Here is a 22,735-nt window from a genome sequence, read left to right as displayed (position 1 = left end):
ATGGGTAATTAAAATATTTACAGGTATGTATTACTGCAGAACTATTCTTCCCACTCGAGTGCCGTTTAAGCCGTTATTAACGATATTAACAAAATCCTATTCCTTTAAATTAACAGTCAGACGAGTAGCAATTCTATTGCTGATTTACAAGACAGCAACAGTTACAATCTTTTTATTCCTCATATAATACTTTAAAATGAAACAGTACAAATATGTTTAACATTTAAATATGGATTATTTTACAGTCAAAGTCAAACCTTGTGTACAGGATTCAGCATTTTAGAAACTTGGTCCAAACAACCACAAATATAGATTTAAAAAGCACATTTTTTTATCAGAGCAGCGCTGAAAGTAAGATGAGGTGTTCTGATTACGAACAATCAAACAATCTATGTACGGCATAGTGCTGAAAATATGGCACGGCCTATTAAAGGGGTTGAACTAAGCACTTGTATTCCAAAAACCTCAAAAATATACAGCGGAGAAACAAATAAGTGACCATTGTTGTTTTTACATAACCTACTGATTAGGACATCTACACCACTGAATAACACACGTCTATGGCTCAGCTATGGAAAATAATTCTTAAAGGAAAGCTCTAATCAACATATTTAATCTCCCAGTGTGGAAATGTATACTTGATTTCATGTTATTATGTTATGTTCATGGCCCTGTACCTTTTCAAATATGTGCGGATTTCCATTAGTGTCAAAAAGTCAAGGGAAGATGGATAGACGCTGTGCCGCCAACGTCCGCTTCCCAGAATCGCAAATCTTGATATTTAACTTGCGCTTCTCCTGAGGGAGCGGAAACGGAAAAGAGCAGAAACTGAACAACCACTGCGAACAACTGTCTCCGCTGCAGCAGGGACCCGATCCACATCCCTTCAGTCGCCTAAAAGTGATGCTCGTCTGAGCGAGCTTCCACTGCAAAGAATACACGAAAATGTCACAGACGACCTCAATTGTCACCTGCCAGACAGTAGGCACTCGTATAATACAGCTGTGGACTGCAGTGCAGGAACATTGTAGCACAAATTGTCTTTTTTTCAAGCCGGACCTGCATGGACGCAACAACAGACCCTCCCCACCCCCGACAATGAAAGCGTGCATCAGTTGAGGTCAGCACTCCATCAGAGCTCTGTGTCCTCTCTGACGTCCGCGCTCGACTCGCGTCTCTCTCTCAGGCTGCTTCCGCGGACGGGGGGCTCCTCCGGGACGTGAGCCAGAGGGTCTGAACGAATCAGGTACCTGAGGGAGAAAGACGCCGGGGTAAGAGAGGCAACACGTTGCTACGGATTCCTTCCTGCGCTCCCTGCCGAAGGCCCGCGAGGTGAGGAGAGGAGATGCAGCAACAACTCAACCTCTGTGTCACAAACAGGAATCGGACGTTGCCATGGATACAGATGGGAGCCCATGTTGCTCCCTTGTAATTGTATATTATTTCCAAAATAATACGCCGTAAAATTGGTAGGTTCTTTGGTTGGGGGGGGGGGGGTAACAGGCCGAGTCGTAAACATGGACATATCAGCACCGTGTGAAGAGCAACATCACTGTCAATTTGGAGTCATCAGACACGAATAATCTGTTAATTTCTGCTTTGTTTAGTGTCTCCAGGATCACTCTTGGTTCTTTAGTGCTAAATGTTCCCTATTCACTGACGATGGTTAAGTACAGTTTATTTTAAGGGCTTTCTTTCTTTGCCTGCTGGAAAAAGGTCAAACGTGTTAAAGCTCTGCAGAGAATTGCAGACTATGGTGACATTTATTTGTTTGTACAGGCGACTCGTGGCCATTTCACCTATTGGGTACTATGTGCATATTTAATAATGAAGCTTTTAAACGGATCGGTTTGTGAGATCAAATGACAACTAGCCAGAAATGTTGCAGATTGCAAATAACTGTGTAGAAACAGCAACATGGCAGAGAGAACCGGTGTGGAGAGCTATTTGTAAGCTAACGAAAACCCAACAATTCTTAGTTTGAAGGGATTATGCACAAAAGAAAAAATGTATTAATAATAGCAACTTAATCCGCCTAAATCCAACACATTGGTCCTTTAAATTAATTTTAAATTCTAATGGGAAAATCATAGTGACGAAGGGATGATTTTTGTTTACCTATCAGTATTCACTATTTATTTTTATTTAAATCTACTGTGAAAAATAATTCAAACATAATTGTTTTTCTGCTGAAACGTTCAAAGCATCACACACACACACACACACACACACACACACACACACACACACACACACACACACACACACACACACACACACACACGCAAGAACACCTAGAAATAAGACTCAGCTCTGACCGAGCTGAGAAATAAACACTCAAGCCCACGCGCACCGCACGCGACTCACACAACATCGTTGAGCTCCAGCCTGGTGTTGGGAGAAGGGTTGATCAGGACGTAGGACAGCGTGTTCTGCTGATCGTTCTGCTCATCTGAAACAGAAACACCACCCCAATCAGCAAAGCGGGACACCTGGACATCTGTTATTTGTCGTGGTTTAGATCTCTACCTTGCAGGTATCCCAGATTGACTCTGTTCATGACGTCGCTGGCCGTCAGATTGGTCAGGTCTTCTGCACGCAGCGGTTGGAAAAACAAGAAGCAGACCAGCTCTTAAGCAGAGGGAAGACGTGAGAGGCCTCGCGATGTGTCCATCCTCACCATATCCGGAGGTGGGGAGGCCCAGGTGCCGCATGCGGTTGCGGACCAGCTCGGAGAGCTCCTCCCTCTCGGAGCGCCGGTAGAGGTTGAGGCGCTGCTGGGCGATGCGCTGGGCGTGGTCCTTGCTCGGGTCCCGGCTGCCTCCCTGCCACCTCGCGCTCCTCTTGCTCAGGCGCCGGGCCCACTGCATGCTCTTCTTCCTCAGCAGCGGGTGATCCGATTGGTCGTTGCTGCGAGACTCGTCCCCTTTGTCCTTGGTGTCCTCGCATTCGTCAACACTGACCGACACCTGTGACTGGGGCGGCGGGGGACAGGAGGTTACGTTTATGTCTAAATACTAAACACTATCTGAAGGTTTAGTAAATAGATTTATAGTTCCAAGACTTCATTTGAACAGCCTCTAAATGGAAGGGAACACATTTTGCACAGATATTCATGGTTCCCAGGGGTTTAATCCTAATTACTTTGGTGTTTTATTTCCTTCGCGCCACAGGATTGACATTTGCATCCGTCGGCAAACCGCTTATCCTGCACACAGGGTCGCGGGGGGGCTGGAGTCCATCGCAGCCAACTTCTGGACACCCTGGATTGGTCGCCAGCCAATCGCAGGGCTAACACAGAGACATAGAACCATTCACATTCAATTTAGAGTCACCAATCAACCTGAACCCCAGTGCATGTCTTTGGACTGTGGGAGGAAGCCGGAGAACCCGGAGAGAACCCACGCAGACACGGGGAGAACATGCAGACTCCACACAGAACGGCCACTGGGCGGAGTCCAACCCAGGACCTTCTTGCTGTGAGGCAACGGTACTAACCACCACGCCACCGTGCCGCCCCTTGACATTTGCAGTTTTGAGTAAAATGTCTCGACACCTACTGGATCAACTCGTCATTCAATTTGCCCACAGGATTCGCACACATTCTTGCATTCAAGCTGGGTATTTCGCGTCATGCAATGTGCGGCATCCTCTCGGACGTCTCACCTCCGATGTCTGGAACACGTGAGATTCTGTCCGATAGATCCCGATAGGAATCTCGGCACTAGAGGAGCAGAGTTTCTGGAACAGCCTGCCATAAGTACTGATCCACAGATCCTCCTCTGTCACCTTCATCTGGAACGTGAGAGGAACGGGTGTCCGATTAGCTGGACAAACGTGGGAGCGTTGGCGCGGCTTACAACTTTTCCATCTGACTCACGGCACAGAGGAATCCCGACCCCGGAGTGGTGTCCAGCCCCAGCAGCAGCCTTGCGATGAGGATCATGTAGTCCTTCACAAATGACTGACATGCAATCACACAAAAGCACTTTTATGACCTCAGAACCCCAAAAAACAGTTGACATTAAGAAACCTCCGGTGGTCTTTTCTGTCGATGCCTGAACACAAGAGGGCACTTTTGCATCATGCTGCTGCTCGTTTCAGGTGCGTAGCTGGAGGAGCGTACATACAAACCTGGTACAGCAGGGTGTCCAGCATGCTGATGCTGAACACTCTCCCCGCAGCGAAGGGCAGGCGAAACATGAAGGCCAAGTTGGAACCTTTATCGCGCTCTTTCTGCGGGTGGAGAGCCGGGACACACAAACACAAAGCAAACAACTCAGTCCCCTTTCAACGGCTTGTTTTTAATTCATTCCATGCAAGCAAGTCCTCCGGTTCTGTCTAACCTTCTCCAGCTTGGAGAGGGCCAGTGAATAGCAGTCCTTTGCTCGAAACTGCATGAATCTCATGTTGGATGGATGAGTGAGCTCCGTGATGATGCTGAGACTGGGAAACAACCTGCAGCGAGAGAAGAGTCACAGATCACCGATCACTTTCACAATCAGCTTTCCAATGCAGGCTCAGATGCACACAGCTAGGTCATGAAAACAAGGACCATGTGGTGACGAATAAATGATAAACATGACAATGAAATCACATTAAATACCTGAACATCGTCTGTACGTTGACAATAGTTTTGGCATCGGCCATGTAGTCCTCCTCGGCACTCATTGTGCTCTCTTTGTCCACAACAACCAGGTTATCAGCGTAGATGATGCCACACTGCAGGAGGCTGTCCAGACTGACACACACACACACACACATACACACACAAAATAATGAGCAGTACAACAATAGGTCCCACTTTGCCTAGAACATGCTGCACATCCAATTAAATCTCAAAGCACAAACTCCTCTTGAAAGTATTGAAACTCGATCATACAATCCCAATAAAAAGCAGAGGTGACTTACTTGTCTATGGTCCCGGCCATGTAGTAGACCATAGGGAAACAGCAAATGGCCTCCAGGAAGTGATTATCTGGCCTACAGGAAACAGCATTTATGACAACACAGATAATATTTGCAAGTATGAAAATATTAGCAAAAGCGTTTTCTTACCGACACAAAAGAAACTTTGCCACTTTGCCACTTACTTGTAAAAAGCCTTATGTTCATTTCAACATTATGTAATTGTTTCTTTTTTGTGTTTGTGTAATTCCAGGATGTTGTCAAGCTTTTATTTTCTTCATATTACCTCAAGGTGAAACGCTTTGTAGCGCCCCGCGGTATTTTCTGGTGTCAAACAAAGAGCACGGCGTCACCCGACCTCGCTTCTCAGAAACGTGGTCAAAGCAAGTATTCTGGAATTAGTGCGACACGAGGATACACACAACTGCTGCGGAGGATGGTATGAAACAAACAAACTACATGAATATAAGGTACCATAAAACACATGAAATATCTACGATTTCTAAGTGAGTTTTGACATTTGATTGATGGTTCTTCAAAAAGGCTGTTTACTTGTACGACAGTATAAGCACCCGGGCCTCGGGGGCCTCGGGGGCCTCTGACGACTCTCGGCTCCCCACTCGGTGGTGTGTCTTTGGGGCTGAGGGCCGTGTGAGCGTGCTCAGCAACATTCTGCTGCTTCATTACTGCCTGTCCCTCCCCACCAGCCCCCCCATATCACAGCACTGTATGCACCTGCCCAGAGACCCGAGGCTGTCGTGATGCTTGAGCTGCTTACCCAAGTGTGTGGGTGTTTGTATTTGCAAAGGTAGGGAGAGAGAGAGAGAGAGAGAGAGGGGGGGGGTGCGTATTGTTATGAGTGTGTTTCTATGAGCTCACATGTGGGGGCTGAAAGGGGACACATCAGGGGCCGTCGATGAAAGCCTGCTCGGTGCTCTCCGAAGGAAACATTTCCATCCTTTTCTCCCCCTCGAGCGATATATGTAACACCGGTTCAAGGCAAAGCCGGTTGCTATGGTTACTGTCTCCAGCCACAGCGAGCGCATACCGTCACTGCGAGCGGCGGCGGCGGCGGGAACCTGGATCATCGGGACCGACAATGTGGTTCCACCTCCACAGGCTTCTCCTAAGTGATCGGCTGACGCGAGCGCTCAGCAAGCGTCGTGTTTCTCAGCGTGAAATGTTCAATGAGAGCGGTGTGTGTGTGTGTGTGTGTGTGTGTGTGTGTGTGTGTGTGTGTGTGTGTGGACTCACGGGTTATCCAGCAGCAGGACGATGGGGTTGAGTTCCTTCCTGGGTCTGTAGTAAGCTCTCAGAGGCACTATGAAGTTATAAAGGCCGTTCCCGGCAGTCTCGGCAGAAACAATGATGAGCTTGTTTTTAAAGCCGTACGCTTTGGCGTCCACGAAGCTGTTGTGCCTGCAACCCTGAAAAAAAAGAACCCAAACGGGCTTATTTTATTTATTTATTTTTCGGTTTTCTGTGATGTGAAAAACAAAGCGAGGCGGGATGGAAGTGATGAGGATTTGAGTGACTACGAACGCGACTGCCCACCTGGTCCAGACGTAGGCAGCAAAACGGGGCTTTTTCAGCCAACAGATGGCACAAGGTGGGCGAGCTCCCAATGTAGGGCGAGTTAGGGGGGTAACCTTTCACGTACCTGCATGAAAAAAGCATTTTTTAACAGCAAATATGTCAGTTTTGGTCAAATATTCTAGGATGTTGTGTAATTACTCAATGGATTAGGATTGTTTAGTACAGATTGTTAATTAGCATTGTGCAGGTTTAGCATATATTAAATTATTGAGGTAAATATTTTAGGCTCAACCAGAAATGCAACAGCTTTAATTAATTGAACGGATTGCAGTTACAACTGAGAGCCGATTAATATAACCTTTTTTTTTTAAATACTGTAATTTCTTGAGAAGGAGTCTGAATCCCTTTACAGTTCAAATAATCTATTTTAATTTATTATATAGACTCTATATAAATATCATTTTTTTGTAACCAGGTTATTAACACAACGGATCGAAATTTTAGCTGAGTAATATTTAAATCAGGTAACATTCAGCACTTTAAACCTCCGCATCCTTGGCGGGTTTTTAAGGTACCGCACAAACAAAGACACAGAAAAGCGTACTCGGCCGACGAGTCGCCTTTCTCATCCGTGAACACAGAGTCGTCCTCCGACTGGTCACTGAGGAGGTCGCATGGCAGAATTGAGGCCGAGTCGGCGATCTCCTGAACCGGAGCGATGCTCGGCCGGCGGCCCCGCGCTCCGTTCACCGAAGGTGGAGCCAGTTTACCGCCCGAGACGTCCGGCGGACTCGTGTTGTGAAGATCCATGGCAACCGTGCCTGTGAATTAGAACCGCACATAAAGGAAGCCATCAAAGTCCTCCACACCCCCCCGGGCCGCTTCCCACAACCAGTTAAGACCCGTTAATCCCTCGCTCACCCATGCTTGCGATGATGCTGTGCACAGGGAGCTGCAAGGGTCCGTCGTAGAGGCCCCCGCCGGCGCGGCCCTTGCTCTCCTCCTGGTTGAAGATGAAGGCCGAGTTCTCCTCCTTGGTGATGTTGATGTAGTAGCAGGTGTCCGTGGCGGCCATGATGTGGCGCGGGCCGGGGTTCAGCAGGATGCTCTTGTTGTCTTCCCTCTTTATACCGATCAGACACACGCCGTACCTGCCCGTCACAAAGCCGCCGTCAGCACCAGCTTCACAACATCTGACGGCACATTTAATTCAAGGGCCGGTAAAAAACGTCGCACTTCATTGCCGGGAATTTATACTCGAGGCTGGAAGGAGTGTTTTGACGTTTAGGGTCATGAAAGCTGAGATTGAGCTTCGTTTTATGGAAAAAGTGAGACAGATAACTCGAGATCTGCGTTTCCTTCTCTTTGGCAAACGATACTTAGTGGTCGCAGGTATTTTGGCATCATATTTCCCTCAGGTCAGTTCAAGACTCTCAACGGAGGCTCAGTAACCACTTTGTTAATGTTCAGACAAAAACCACAACTTGGATTTTTGAGAAAGTAAATCAAATAAGATAAAATGTTATTTATCCAGCTTTTGAAGTGATGCAAGGAGATGTTTCCTTCAGTTAGAGCCATAGCTGTTTCCCCATTTCACATCTTTCTCGCTAAGCTAAGCTAAGCTAACCAGCTGTTGGTGGTAACAAACTGGAGCATACAGACATACCAGACTGTTGGCAAGAAAGCCAATACGTATTAAAATGCAACACTAGAAGTGATGTCTGGAGAATCAATAATCTGTACAAATGTTGCCACAGTGAGCTGAAATAATTTCAAACAGAAACAGCGAGAGGATAATCAAACTTTTTTTTGCATTCATTTATCTCCACAAAGTAAATGTTAGAATGAACCAAAAGAAAGGTTGTGCGTATCTGCGGCAATTGTTTATGCAAGATGATACGAGATCAACCAGACAAACCAACAGTGGAAGAGATATGTGACAACCCCCGTTAAATGACTCGGTGCATTGTCAACATGTCAGCATTTGAAAAAGATGCTTCGTCTCACATGTCAACTCACTTCTTGTGGGCATGAAAAGAGGCGTACGTGAAGCTCTTGCCGTTGTACTCTCCGAAGAACTTGCTGTCGCACACTCGGATGTGGTAGACCTCGTTGCCAGAGCAACATCCGTACATCCTCTGCCACTGCTCCGGGGACTGCTGTCCTTCTCTGTGTTCATTCAGGACAAAGAGATAAAAAAACAACAACAACATACCACCGAAAATTGTACCATGTTCCGAATGCATCATTATTCTCTCTCTATAACTCTCTCCTCACGTCCCTCCAGAGCTGTCGGGGTCTTGCGCCCTCGCCCTTAAATCTCATGGGATCTGTGGCGAAAGCCGACATCTTGACCCACGTGTCCGTCCCCTGCATCATCTCCAATACCTCAGATAATTATTCAGGTTGTCAATTGATTATCGTCAATTGTCTAAACTCTTTTGTGCACTCAAGGACGCACATGCGAGGCAAACACAAACGCACTCTGCAACACATATTGATGAACAGCTTTTGTATGAAAGTGAGTAATCTCAAAACCCTTTTTCTCTAATAGAGATAGAAAAAGCTTCACTTTCTAAAGAGTTTTCGGGAACGCGGCAGGAGCCATCAGCTTTTTAAACTGGTACCGTTGCATGCTGTGAAAAATAATTTCCACCATAACAGCAACAACATAACATAACACACAAAGAGCAAGTCCTATAAAAGCCCATTTGCCGCCTGGCGGCTTTGTACTTTTAATGCCGATTCCAGCCCAGGACTTTTGTCTTCGATCGGGCTTATTTACCCCTCGGTGCCAGTTCAATCCACACCACGTCATTTATCATTTACTGTGAAGTGTGCGTGCAGGAGAACTGACCGTCCACGGGAGGTGTGCACGAGGAGCGTGACCAGGGTGGATGTGGCAGGGCACACGCAGTTGAGAGCCAACATGGCGTACTTGAACTCCTCCTCACACACGACATGATCTGAAAAGAAGAAGGATTCTATTGTGTTATACAAGAATGGGGCTTTATAAGGGAAAATGAAATCTTAAAGCGAATATTTTTGGGGGTAAATACGCTTATTTGCTTCCTGGGAGTTAGAATGGGAGGTTAATGCCTCTTCTTCCTCCCCAAACTTTATCATTTAGTGGAGCAGATGCAGCTGAGTGAGCTCGGTGTCAGCTGGTATCAACCTCCAGTGCTCTCCAGACGAGCTTTTAGAAATAATACAGCCATTTAATATATTCAGCAACATGCGTCAACACTATTACCGCGTCAACTTCGCCAGAGACCAAATAAGCGCTCCACTTAAGGTTTCAATCAAAGTCTAGAAAAACTCCCACCTGCAAATTTCACATGGAACTTATTTTCCGGTTTGAGTATCTGGACGTAAAGGGGACAATTTGGAGCAAAGTCCTTCACGGCCCAGGCCCTCAGGATGGTCTGATGGTCCTGTGGGAAAACCGTCAAACATAATGTAATTCCACTCTTGCGTTTTCAACGTAATCTCCTTTAATTAGTTGGTAATTGTCTCCATGACGGACGGCATTAATGAGTGACTGACTGACAGCTGAATGACAACTCATGATTGGTGGAGAGTTTTGCCATCGAGTTCATTAATTGTCGCTCTTCTCACCGCAGCCATTCGATCCACCTCGTTGCGACTGCTTAGAATGAAACAAGCCTCTGCGTCATCCATTCTGCCACAGCGGGAAAAGTGGACCAATAATAGAACAGGTTTAAAATGCATGAAAAATAAAGGCAAATGACTCAACTTCAAAACCCCCCAGAAGGGATCAGAGGTTTAAATTTCATTCATAGATATCTGCATATAGAACAAACGCACAAAGAGCAATGTGAAGTGCTCTGCAAAGTGCATGTGCCGTAAGTGGGGAGCTGTTTCTGCATATGATCGACACACACAGGAGAGCACGCAGAACAAGTGTGGGAGGATCTGGAACAGTGGCAGATGCAGGATGTGAGCGCGACACACACACACACACACACACACACACACACACACACACACACACACACACACACACACACACACACACACACACAGTCGCTCTATTCCAGCCCTGGCAAATGTGTCCAGTTACACAACCGATTTCACCAAAGTAATACTTTGTTGTTTGGTTGTGAGGGGTTTTTATACACTGTGGTACAACTGGTGTGTCTTTGACATTCTGTTTTCTCTTAAAAAACTTAAATATATTTATTTATTAAAGTAAAGCAGGAGAGGCAGAGACATCCTGACTTTCAGTCAGTCTCTGAGAGAAATTAGCACAGCTTGAGGGAATAATTACAATGTTCTTTCGGTATGAGGTGACACGATTTCTCTGACAAGCCAATTGGCTCGGAAAGGACAGAGGGAATATTTGGGGCGACATTTGGACTGAAAAAACAAAAGAGATTTACGTCCTGCTGATAGTTTGAGGGAATAAATGTGTACCTGCCTAACATGTTAGCCTCCAGTAGAGGCAATTCGATCGGAGACAAAGCTATATACAGCTAGTGCAGGTCCACGTGATCCACAACCCCGTCTTTATTTTCATGAAGCATCGCAAATATCAATCAATTCTGCACTTACGTTAGCACCTCCCATCCGACCCGCTCAGGGTCAATCACTGAGATCTGTAATCCATTCGGTAGGGCTTTTGATAACAGAAATATTAAAACAAGATGACCGGTTTCACCTTTAATTAGCGCAATTAGGCAGATCAGTGTGTGAACAAGCACATCAGCATCACTTTGAGCTTCAGTGACTCAACGATTCAGTGTTAACTCGTAACCCGCGTGACAAAAGATGTTCAGGGTCTAGCTGAGCTTTATATATATATATATATATATATATATACCTGGGGTTTGCTGTATATACACTGTTTATTTTCTTCGGTATGGACAACAGTGGTGGCCCGACCCAAAGTGTCACTTACTTGGCTCTGAGCAGATCCTGGTCTTTGAGGACAGAGCCCTGCAGATAGATGACCCTCTGAGACCAAAGAGGGATCTGCAACACTCTGCGCACCTGGAGGTCCATTTCACTTGGGCACAGGATCACCACATAGTAATCCTTCAGGACGACACCAGAACCACTTTAGTAACCACTGTGGAATGCGCAGGTATACGTAATCACATCCTCTACGCACACTAATACGCAACACATCTTCGTTTGTACCTGCAGTCTGGGGTGGGCATAGAATTCGTTGAGAAAATCCATGAGCAGGTCTATCTTCAGTGCGCTCACACAGAGCACCACGTGTTTCTCCGTCTGCGCTCTGTGGCGGCTGTAATTCCCTCCAGATTTCTGTCTCTCCATCCACAAGTACATCAGCTCCTCGAACTGACACACACAAAGCAAACCGAAACGCAATGAAACATTCAGACGGTCACAAAGAACACTTCAGCTTCTTCCCACCTGCAGGGGCAGCACCACCAGAGCGACGCATATCATGATGACCACCAGCAGCTGGGAGGGCCAAATGCGGGGGGTGACGTCCCCGAAGCCGACGGTGGAGAAGGTGACGATGCAGAAGTAGAAGGCGTTGAAGAGCGAGAGGTTTTTGCCGGCTCGTTCCAGGTGCTGGATGCCGCACGTGCTGCAGAGCGGGTTAGGTTTATTACCGTAGAGCGCAGTTTTTATTATTCAAAATGGGAGATGAATGTACCCATTTATAATACCGTTGTTTGATCAATTAAAGTCAATTGCATAAGAATTTTTTTTTATAATTATAATAAAAATTATACATTTTTTTAAATTAATTTCCAATCTGTTTGAAAAATAATTTCAAAGCTTACTATTTGCTATATTTTGCAATGAAAATAAAATGATCATGATCCAACTTGCTTTGCTTACAATCCTAAATATAATTACTTCTACTTTTCTTTCTTTTGTTTGTATATTTTATTTTTAACTGCTGATTTTCCAGCTTTTGTTTTGAACTTATCTGTTCAATATCATTGTTTTCAAGAGGAATTTCCTCTAAAGAACCCTTTTAAACCCAACTGAAAATGTGTTCATTATTAATTCAAAATCAGAGAAATCCCCGTCCAACCCACCTCGAGTTTCCGCCCGCTAAGCATTTGTAACACAGGTACACAAATACACAATTCCTTCAAGGGAATTCTTGGACCTGAAATTAAAACGGTCACAAACATTTTTCCATGTTGCATTTCTGGCGCTATACGCATCATAAAACCCACCCGGTGAAGACCAGGCACAGCAGGGTGCAGATGAGAATCAGGACCTGGTTGAACATTGCTGAGTTGGTCCTCTGGATTGCTCTGTGGACGTCATTCTACCGGAAAACAACAACCATCCCAACAACGTGATGAAATGCACAAAGGCTTGCAGATAATCGCGCAGTGGAAAACCTCCAGGGAGCCCACAGTCGGAGCAGAACCAGAGCAGCAGAGCGATGCATCAAGTGTCTCGCCTTTACAGAGTCAATTAAAATGTTGATGGTAAAATGAGCCATTAACAGAAACAATTAGAGCGAATGCGTTTCACTCACGATCATGTTCTCCAAAGCACACTTGGCTAGCCAGCAGTTGAGAAACACGGGAATGAAGATGTTTCTTATCGAGGGCCAGAAGATCTGCGGAGAAAGTGAGACACACTGGCTCATACATGTTGTTTCGTTTATACGCTCACGGATTAAAAACGGCAAATATGGTAAATCTGTGAAAAGAGTAGCGGCTCGGATGTTAAATGCCGTCTCACAGTCACAATACCAACAAGCTCAGCAGCTAAAATGTGTGTTTATCACATTTATTGTGTGAGTCATTTTTGAAAGTGCCAATTACTTATTATTTAATTACTTATTATTACAGTTCTTACAGTTACAGTTGAAGTACTTACTCTGCACAGTATTACATGAGGTAGTTTTGCTTCTCAGGGGGAATAATTCATTTTTACTCAAGTACATTTATTTAATTACTTTATTTACTTTTATTTACAGGCTCGGATTAATAATTAACTCCATACATCCACAAATAAAGTATAGATAAGTTGTACCATTAAAGCTAAAATAATTACAATCCAGTTCTACAATGTATTTGAGCTAAGGAGCATATTCTTTGATGTTGATACTATTGTGCTTAGTAAAGACTTAAATGCAAGACTTTTACGTGCAGTTTTTTTTTTACATTTTCAAACTTTACTCAACTAAAAGATGTGATTACTCGTCTTTTTTCTAACTTTGAACAAAACATCGACTAAGATGAGTCTGACTCTCAACAGATGTTGAAAACACAGCGAGAAAAACGCCATGTGCTAAATTTCTGGGACATTAAACAGTTTTTTCCGCCGTGGTAAACGTTTTACCGTGATGATGAAGGGAACTGTGTTGATCATCTCCAGCAGAAAGGACACCTGGAACATCTGCTCCCAGATGTTCCCCTTAAAGGAATGAAAAGACTTTCACATCAGTCGCTGCAGACGGCGAAGCCTCCTAATTGTAGTCTGTCACTCTGCACGAACACTTAATCCGTCACCTCACCTAGATCGTGTAATCATGATCTATCCTCGATGTAGCCCCGATAAATGACTTTGGCTAATTACCCCACTTGTGGATGGTCAGTCTCGCGGCCCGTGAGTGACAAATTGTACACGCTGAATTGCTCAAAGTCTGCGTGTATTTGTTTAGTGTTTTACCTTGTAGCTCAGATACATCAGTAGCATCGTCTCCAGGAAACTAATGATGGCCACAATCACCTGCACAAACCCAAACAGCGAATAATGCACACGAGTGTTAACAGCAGAGCAGCTATTTCAGAAACAACCCTCTGATGTTCAAACCCAGCGTTTGATAAGCACCTGTTCCTAAAATATTAGATCACCAAGGTTCTTATACCTTGGATTATACAAGATTTCCTTGTTTAAATGAATTCATGTTCTTAGACTCACTTGAATGGCCCAGACAGGAACCTTTCGGTCAACCCAGAAGATCAACTCCCTGTAAGACAATAATTGCATTATTGTGTTGTTGTTTTTAACCAAAATTGAGAGATATATAGCGCCACAAAAAGACTTGCAGATGACTGGATTATCAGCCCTTGCAGCTGAATGCTCTCATTGAGGATGCATAATCATGTAGTACTAATTGTCCTTCTGCTGCTTACCAGTTAATTTCTCTGTCCTGCACTGATCCGTTCCACAGGCAGTCAACACTGTGGAATAGTGAAGTCGATTAGATCTCACATCCATCAGAAAGTTAAACTTAAAACTCAATGTTTCCTGACTTTTTATTTGTTTAACGCTTACTGTTAAACCAACTGTTAAAATGCACCGATTTAAAGATGTTGATTGATGGTTGTGTCATTTCCAAGAGCACGTAAAACAGCTGCTTCTATCTAATCTCCTTGCGCTTTGCTGGCACTTTATTGCCATTGTTTCATTTTGTATGCAAACCATTTATTGTTGCCACTGGGAGCGCTTTGCTGTCCCGCGCTGGGACTGGCGCCGGCGGCCTGGCCGGGGTTATCTGTGACCACTCGGATGATGTACAGCAGGCAGGTGAGCAGCTTCAGGGAGAAGTTGAACACACGAATCCGAAGGCCTAAAGAGCAAAAATATAATAATATAAATAATATTATATGTATAAAAGTATTTGCGCCACCGTGGGAATTACAATTGAATCTGTGCTCGCTGAGCAGGACGCATGCTCCCAAAAGCCAAATGCACCGTACGCTTACTTGATCTTTGGTTTTTGATGAAGAAGAGCTTCAGACGCTCCTTGAAGGTGTTCTCATTCACATAGAACTCCACCTGCACCCTGAGCAGGGAAGAGAAGCAGAGGAAGAAGAATCAGCTGCTCAAACAGAAGGAGCCGTGCAGATGTGTTTCAGAGCACTTTTGAATGCAGGAGGTTTCACACGGAAAATTCATAATAACACACATCTGCCGGAGGAGAGTGTGGTAATTATCTGACTTTGATTTGATTTCCAACATAAAACGTCAGGTTGGACACGGAACTCTTCTCAATTTTGGGAGGGCCTCGAGCGCACACTCATTATCGAGTAATAAAGAATATTAGGCCGACGGGATGCAAGATTAGCTGTGGACAGACAAACCCACACACAACAGGCAGGACGCACAATCTCCCATTAGGCTTTACGCCAGTAGAAGATAAAATTCTATTAAAAATCGAAGGATATTTCCTATCATGCAATTTCAGAATTAACTGTGAAATAAGTGACAACAAAGTAAAATAAAACAAACAAACAAAGGTGTTTTTCTTCATGATTTGCATCAATCACGAGTAACTGCCTTTTGGATAAAAAAATACTTCCTATTATCTGAAAACAACGATTTTAATTGTGAACCTGAAGTAAGCTACAAATGCGATGTTGATTTGTAAGACAGAGCAACGCACAGAGGGAGACTCAGTCAGAAAGAATGAGCACAACTCATAGAGTAGGTAGCTTGGCAACACACTGAACATCTTTCCAAAGCCTATTATAGCCTTCACTGCACTGCCTGCAGAAGTGAGCTCTGCACACCGGTAAAAATGAATTTACCGAGTGGAATCATCAGAGAGATTAGAAGACCTTGAGGACGGTTTGAGAGCTGGTGAAGCTGTGATCCTACTGCTCTAATCCCGAGTTCCAGCACATGGCTGAACGGTTGTGTGAGTGAGAAGGAAGAAGCAGCGTGGGGGACGATGGTGAAGCTGCACCAGAGAGAGACGGAGGAACAGCAGGCACATCTGTCCAGCAGCGGGGAAGAGATGGCACTTCAACCCGGCGGCTGATTGTGACACGAGAGGGTCCTACGATGGCTCTCTGTCTGTCTGTGTGCCTCTCCCCTCCGCCCACACACACACACACACACACACACACACACACACACACACACACACACACACACAAATAATGACCCTTAATCAGCTCCTCTTAGTCATACTGCGTGTCACATCAACGTTTGAGGCGATAAGGCGCTCTGGGAGTAATTAGATCTGGACTGGACGATCCTGCAGCTCTGGATCAGGCCTGTTTTTATTACATCACCCCACCTGGAGGAGAACAACCCGTTGCTCTCAAAATGGGTAAAAAATCAAAAATACTTTTTAGCAACAATTAAAAAGATGTTAATTGACATTTAGCTTCTCTTTGTTAGTAAACTGGATATCTTTTTTTTTGTAGGTTGGAAACAATAAGCAACGTTGTGTTGCTTATTGTTTCCACCACTGAGACCTTTTAAGAGCCAAACAAGAAGAAAATTGTAAAAAAAAAGGCAGAATGTCCTGGAAATAATTGTTACTGGCAGATGAAAAATCTATTATTTCAATTACAGACAAAAATAGTATTCAATGTATCAACGGGCGGAAAAGTTACGACAGTTAGAAAAATGAAAACAAGGCATTGAAATAATTTAACTTTATATTTTAATTTAACTTTAATAATTTTTTACGACCCCCCAACATCACTGCAGGCTTAAGAGGCTCCATGTGGCCCTACCTCTGCCCGGCGTCGCCGCCGGACGGGTCCGGGCTCCACGTCCCCGCGGTCGCAGTGACCCAGGTCGGGATGATAATTCTCGCATCCATTGTGCCGCGTCGTGCAGTCAGAGTGTAATCTTCTTAACCAACGCGCCTCCGCACAGCTCTAAAACAACGCAGCACTGCGTTTGTCGGTCAGTTACTTCTGGAGGGGGAAAAACAATCCAAACGAGCCGACGCGACGAAGCAACACTGTTTACCGAGGACAAATCTGTGTGTAATTCATCTTTTATTTTTGGTCACTGAAGTGCTTATTGGAATATTTTTAGAAATGTACACAATCTCTCTCTCTTTCTCTCTTTTGCTTTCCTGTTGCCACAGCAACGTTGCCATGACAGGAATAACCCTGAATGATGCTGTTGCAGCAGCATGGTCCTCTCTCCATTTGCACCGCGGACACTGACGCCGTAAACGTTCCCCCGTGACACACTGGAGGAGAGAAACACCGACCTGCTCTGTCAGGAGAATGAGATGCTGATGAGGGGAGGAAAATGTCTCCAGAAAAAGCAGACAAAAAAGAAATAGAACAATGTGCCCCCGTCTGTCTCTTCTGCGTCCCGCCCACCCGTTTGTCTTTATCTTAATTTGAAGCGTCTGAAGTAGCCGTTTATAGACGGCCTCCTCCGCGAGTCAGTGCTTTTTGAAAGTACCGTGAGAGGCCACTCCACCTGAACTCCTCTTCGCCCACGCTGGAGGAGCCACTCGACCCGGAGTTACATGAGAAGACCGCTGTGCCCCCGCTCCTGTCTGTAAAATATGTGACATTTTCACTCATGCAGGACCCATTTATGTATCGCTGAGTTTACCTAATGAACACTTCACTTAGACATTTAGGAAGGAGCAAATGTGAATAAACTGAATCGGACTGAAAGTGACAGAATGCAGAAAAGAACTGGGCTGAAGGAGGAAATCTATTCCACTTCAAATATGTCTGATCACACTGTGTATACACATCTATTTTTTGGATTCCTCTCAACATGCCTGCCTTTGAAAAGGGAACAACGTATAAGCCCTGCGGGAGATGTGACCGGTGACATTTGGGAGTTCACAGACAAACGAGCCTGCAGGCTGATCGCTGAAAAGCCTTCACCGACTACCGGGGACGGGGGACAGGTCGATTTGCAGCAGAGAAAGTAAAGAGTAACCATCTTAGTGGGAGCGGAAAATGCAGCTTTATCATGGAGAAAACAGGGGATGTTGCAAGGACAGTCGGTGAAAGGTCGCGTCTGGTGGAAAAGCATTGGCAGAGCGTGCTGTTTTTGCACGTCAAGAAGATGTGTCAAATATTACAAACAATTCCATCTGGCAGAACTCAAGCCTACATGCTTGATAAATATCTCAAGGGAACAACAAATATGAGGCTTTAGTGACTGCTTTGGACTGTTTGAATTGAAGACTCTTCCAGACCAAATGCAGTAACAGAAAATATAACGACATGTGTTTTTCCCTTTCAAGTTATTTTTTGACTCTTTTTTTTTAAGACTAAACACCTAATTCTTGCAGTGGCACAGTTCTGAATCTGAAACGAGACAGATATAAAAAAAAAAAAGGGAGATCGTTACTGATGTTCTCTGTTGAGCTCGGATGAGTAGAACTGAAGGTAAAAGAGGAGGAAAAAGTAGAAAACAAAAGGACTGATCTCATTTTAAATTCTTATTGAGAAATAGGTCGGAGTGATGTTGCTGAAAAATGAGTCAGACTCTTAAACGTTTTGAATGAATTCTTGTGGGAATGTAGCTCACTTTCTCCCCCTCAAACACATGCACCATGCACACACACACACACACACACACACACACACACACACACACACACACACACACACACACACACACACACACACACACACACACACACACACACACACACACACACACACACACACACACACACACACACACACACACACACACACACAAACCACAGACAGACACACACATAGTGTCCTTCACAAAAACCCCACAGTGATTGAGAAACGTGTTGTCTTTCAGCACCATGGACAGCACCACCAAGTCTGCCATGATCCAAAGCAAACACCTCATACACCACATAACACTTCAAACTGTACTTCTGGATGTTCTTGTGTATTTTAACACAACTAGGACCAGACCAGATAAACACTCCATGCACAGTGACGTGCCAAAAAAGTGAGGTTGAATAATACTTTAAGAATTTGTCAACTGTAATGGCATAAACCATGGCATTTTTTTTTAAAAGAGGCAATCTGGTAATGCGCACCTGGGCGAGAGCAGAAGGAGGCGAGTAAAAGAGCTGAAGTCACGTCGATTCATTTGTGCCACTGGTCAAAATAAAAGAGTATTTCTCATATGCATAAAATGCAAAACAAATAGACTACAGCACTTTGTTAGCACTTACGATGGCACTTACTTATAGCGCTTAGTAGTTTGGCTTTCGTGAAGAAATGTTACTGTTGTTGTTGTTCTGGCTCTGTGCCCTCTTGAACGCACATATTGTGAGTCACTCTGGATAAAAGACGTCAGCTAAATGAAAATGTCACATAATGTAATGTAGCACAAAGCCAAGTGTTCCTTCATTGTTGCAGTATTTGCAATCATCCATTTGTCCTTTCAAGGTTAGAGTTACGGTTCTGAATCTTTAAAATATATATATATTTGTTAAGTTAAAATTGCAGATTTTCCTTTCAATTTATTTCCTTTTGTACTGTCAACAACACTCCCCCTTTTCCCCCCTCCAAATAAACAGAACACAATGTTTTTGTGTCTGACGGTGTCAAACAGCGCTGGCCGACGCTCTTCATGTCCACACAGCTGCCTACCTGTCGTCATTCTGGAAGCTCTGGTCCCCCAGCAGCAGGTCTCTGAAGCGAAAGCGGGGGGGCAGCGGAGGCACCTCCTCGCTCTCCTGCTGCTCCATCTTCAGCGTGGAGATGTCCAAGATGAGCCCGCTGGTGTTGATGTTGGTCTGGGGGGGTGCTGGGGAGGAGCTGGAGGAGGCAGAGGAGAAAAGAAAGGAAGCAGAAGCAAAATGAATAGGAGGGGGGGGAAAGGGGCAAAGCCAGAGGGAGGTGGAAGGAGAAGACATGCTGAGGGACAGGATGCAAGGAAAGGAGACAGCGGATTGAAAAGTGCAGATGGTGGACTGATGCAGAAGTGCAGAAAAGTGTGTAGTGAAAATGATTTTACTCTCTGCATTGTTAGTCTGAGTCTGCTGATCCGTAATAGCAGCTGTTCAAACAGGATCCTGAAGCCATGAAGACAATAAAAGGTAGAACCAGCCAACATATGTTCATGTAATAAAGATGCATTTTAAGTGCATTCTGTTGATGCAGCGTCTGTCAGTCGAGTACAACAGATCGCTCTTAAAAAGATTCAACTAAAATCTGCAGCGGTGTGGAATATTCTTGTTGGAAGACACTCGCTTTGTCATTTGTACGCACTAAAGAAAAAGATAAGAAGAAGAAGAACAAATAGAACCTTTACAGTGGGAGTGATAATCCCTTAAACTCTCCCTTTTCTTAATTTCTCTCCTCTCCTCATCATAACTGTCGGCCCGTTTCTCCAGTCCTCTATTAAGGCTGTCAGACGTATTGCATAAAAGATGAGGGGTTTATTTCCCATGTGCTTTGGTGAAACTCATCCATCTAACTAAACCAAACATCAGCCAACGGCAAAGAGCTCCAGTCTCAAAAAAACTGCAGTTTAGCTCGGCTCATTTGAGGCATTTAAGCGAGAACATGTTGTGGTTTCAGCTGGCGTGTAACCTGAAAAACAAATCTGTCTTCTCTTCTCTCTGTATTTTTTTTTTTTTTGTTGAAAAGCAGCAAGTATTGAAAAACAGAATCACAATACAACATTTTCTAAAGGGTTAACTACTTTATGTGATGCAACTCTGCAGCATTTTGAAACAACAACACGGACACAAATACAATCAGCATCTTTACGCAAAGGACCGAAACTATCCGAACAACGCAATACTAAAATGCAGTAAAACATCCAGTCATTAAGAAGTACTTTTAACTGTGTTTGTCGTGGCGTCATTCCTCAGTTTGTCACTTCGGTGGCGGCTTACCGCGGCTTGTGCTCGTTCACGGTCCCATCGTCGTGCACAAACGTCTGATTCACGTAACATTCACTGCACATCTTGTCCGGAGATCCAGCGCGGCCGTCGGACCGGAGAGCCGCGGTGGTCGCAGTCGAGTCCCCGATGACAAAGTCTTCTTCCCGGCTCAATTGCATCGGAGGCTGAGCTGCTGGGAGTGAAGGACGCGCTCTTCTGAAAGCCCGGAAGGTGTTTCCCTGTGAGATGGATGGATTGCACCCCCCACCCCACCCACCTCGCCCCCTCCCTCCCCTCACCTATTCAGGTGCATCTTGGAAGAGTTCAGCCTTCATCCTTTTTTTTTAGCAACTGGCTGTGGAGCTCTTTGAAACATGCAGATACAATCTAACTAATCACAGGTCTTCAACATGAGACAGGTCTTCAACAGGAGACAGGTCTGCAGCAGGAGACAGGTCTTCAACAGGAGACAGGTCTGCAGCAGGAGACAGGTCTGCAGCAGGAGACAGGTCTGCAACAGGAGACAGGTCTGCAGCAGGAGACAGGTCTGCAGCAGTCCACGATGACAGCTTCCCTTCCCCTCCCAATGACATACATGTTGAATATTCGCTTGACGCGTGATGAGGACGGAGGGGGAGATTGGCTCCATCTGTTGGAGAAGATGTGTCTCTCCGGTTCTCTGGGAGGAAAATCTAAGATTGAAATGGGGAGCAGTGATGTTTAGATAAAGACTCTTTCCAGCCCAACATTTATACCGCCAAACACAACAAAGGACCACTACCAGCATCAGCCCCAAATGTGTGCTGGTTTGCACATCATTTTTATAATGTGCAACCACAGCAAACATATCAACATAATCAACGGTGGGTTGAGGTCCTTTATTCAAGAAATAAAAGAAAGTAAACAATATAAAATAATACTGCATTGCCAATAAAGTTCTGCCTCCCTAAAAGTGCAGCTGCATCATCAGCTCCATGTGACTCATGCATTGTCATAAATGGCATTTGGCTGCATATACAGATGTGTTATTGCATAAGAAGCATTTACAGGAAATGTTGGAATTTTCGCATAATCTGTAGATTTAATTACGTGTTTTGCATCATGGGACGGCTCTCAGTCCGGGTTGTAATTGTCTCCTCCAGGAGAAGGACACTAAAACACCAAATGGCAGCGATACAAATCCCAAAGAACGGGAAAAAAGGTGCCATGAGAAAAGATTGACTGACTGTATATATTATTTTTTTAAATGTCCATTTGATGACGCAAACTGGAGCAAGTAGAGACGCGGGGGAGGTGATATGATTCACCGGGGGCACGGCGATGAGAGCTTGTTGAGGAGTTTTAAGCTGCTGATGGATGTTCAGTCGCTGTGACTGGAGTGGGAAGTCGTCTCGTTTTCACTGCTGGAGAGGAGAAGAGTCACAGAGAGAGATTATTATGCACAATGATATGTATATATATTACATTATTAGATGACATAATAATATTAGAATATTATTATTAACTTTTATATTCCAGATTGAATGGGTGGGGCTCATTTTAATGCTCGGTCAATTCATGGAGAGGAGTGATGCTGGCTCTCCCCCTGAGATCCTGGGTTGGGAATGTAGAAAAAACGCGTAACCATCAACAGTCCACTTCTCTTCATGGACAAATCAGACAGAAGCCTCTCCATCTCGTCGGAGACCTGGAAGAAACAAGAAAACAAGATTCTCTGGTCGAATGAAGCCAAGATTGAATTCTTTGACCTCAATTCTAGTCGAGTGT

At 44.8% G+C, this 22,735-nt stretch overlaps 1 protein-coding gene across 6 annotated transcripts; it reads right to left on the bottom strand.

The window, feature by feature from the left end:
* Window positions 1–156: 156 nt before the first annotated feature.
* kcnt1a (potassium sodium-activated channel subfamily T member 1a) lies at window positions 157–21,447 on the bottom strand. 6 transcript variants are annotated; one of them, XM_040197314.2, is made up of 31 exons: window positions 20,981–21,447; window positions 19,728–19,895; window positions 15,126–15,205; window positions 14,842–14,989; window positions 14,553–14,600; window positions 14,338–14,386; window positions 14,086–14,145; window positions 13,756–13,830; window positions 12,944–13,027; window positions 12,633–12,727; window positions 11,848–12,028; window positions 11,608–11,772; window positions 11,366–11,502; window positions 10,063–10,126; window positions 9,770–9,878; window positions 9,302–9,410; window positions 8,464–8,613; window positions 7,366–7,595; window positions 7,049–7,265; window positions 6,463–6,568; window positions 6,163–6,335; window positions 4,912–4,983; window positions 4,607–4,741; window positions 4,347–4,458; window positions 4,135–4,236; window positions 3,881–3,964; window positions 3,667–3,795; window positions 2,681–2,975; window positions 2,530–2,592; window positions 2,368–2,452; window positions 157–1,250 (listed from the first exon to the last, which is right to left on the bottom strand). In XM_040197314.2, the coding sequence occupies exons 1-31, from the start codon at window positions 21,145–21,147 to the stop codon at window positions 1,133–1,135; spliced, it is 3,810 nt and encodes a 1,269-aa protein (XP_040053248.2). In that variant the 5' UTR covers window positions 21,148–21,447; the 3' UTR covers window positions 157–1,132. The 6 variants fall into 6 exon arrangements, with proteins under 6 accessions (XP_040053248.2, XP_040053249.2, XP_077944154.1 ...); XM_040197315.2 differs by having other exon boundaries at window positions 2,530–2,589; XM_078088028.1 differs by having other exon boundaries at window positions 2,681–2,969.
* Window positions 21,448–22,735: the final 1,288 nt, after the last annotated feature.

This window comes from Gasterosteus aculeatus, chromosome 14 (assembly GCF_964276395.1).
Source record: "Gasterosteus aculeatus chromosome 14, fGasAcu3.hap1.1, whole genome shotgun sequence".
NCBI lineage: Eukaryota > Metazoa > Chordata > Actinopteri > Perciformes > Gasterosteidae > Gasterosteus > Gasterosteus aculeatus.
The sequence above is the reverse complement of the archived record's forward strand: the minus strand, read 5'-3'. Positions and strand labels throughout refer to the sequence as shown.

What these genes read in the sequence shown, in the direction of transcription:
- kcnt1a (XM_040197314.2), bottom strand. Translation starts at nt 21,147, where the DNA reads ATGCAATTGAGCCGGGAAGAAGACTTTGTCATCGGGGACTCGACTGCG. An exon ending in GTGCACACCTCCCGTGGACG is followed by an intron (nt 8,614 to 9,301) that starts GTCAGTTCTCCT and finishes GAATGAACACAG; the next exon opens with AGAAGGACAGCAGTCCCCGG. An exon ending in TCTTTTCATGCCCACAAGAA is followed by an intron (nt 7,596 to 8,463) that starts GTGAGTTGACAT and finishes TGTGACGGGCAG; the next exon opens with GTACGGCGTGTGTCTGATCG.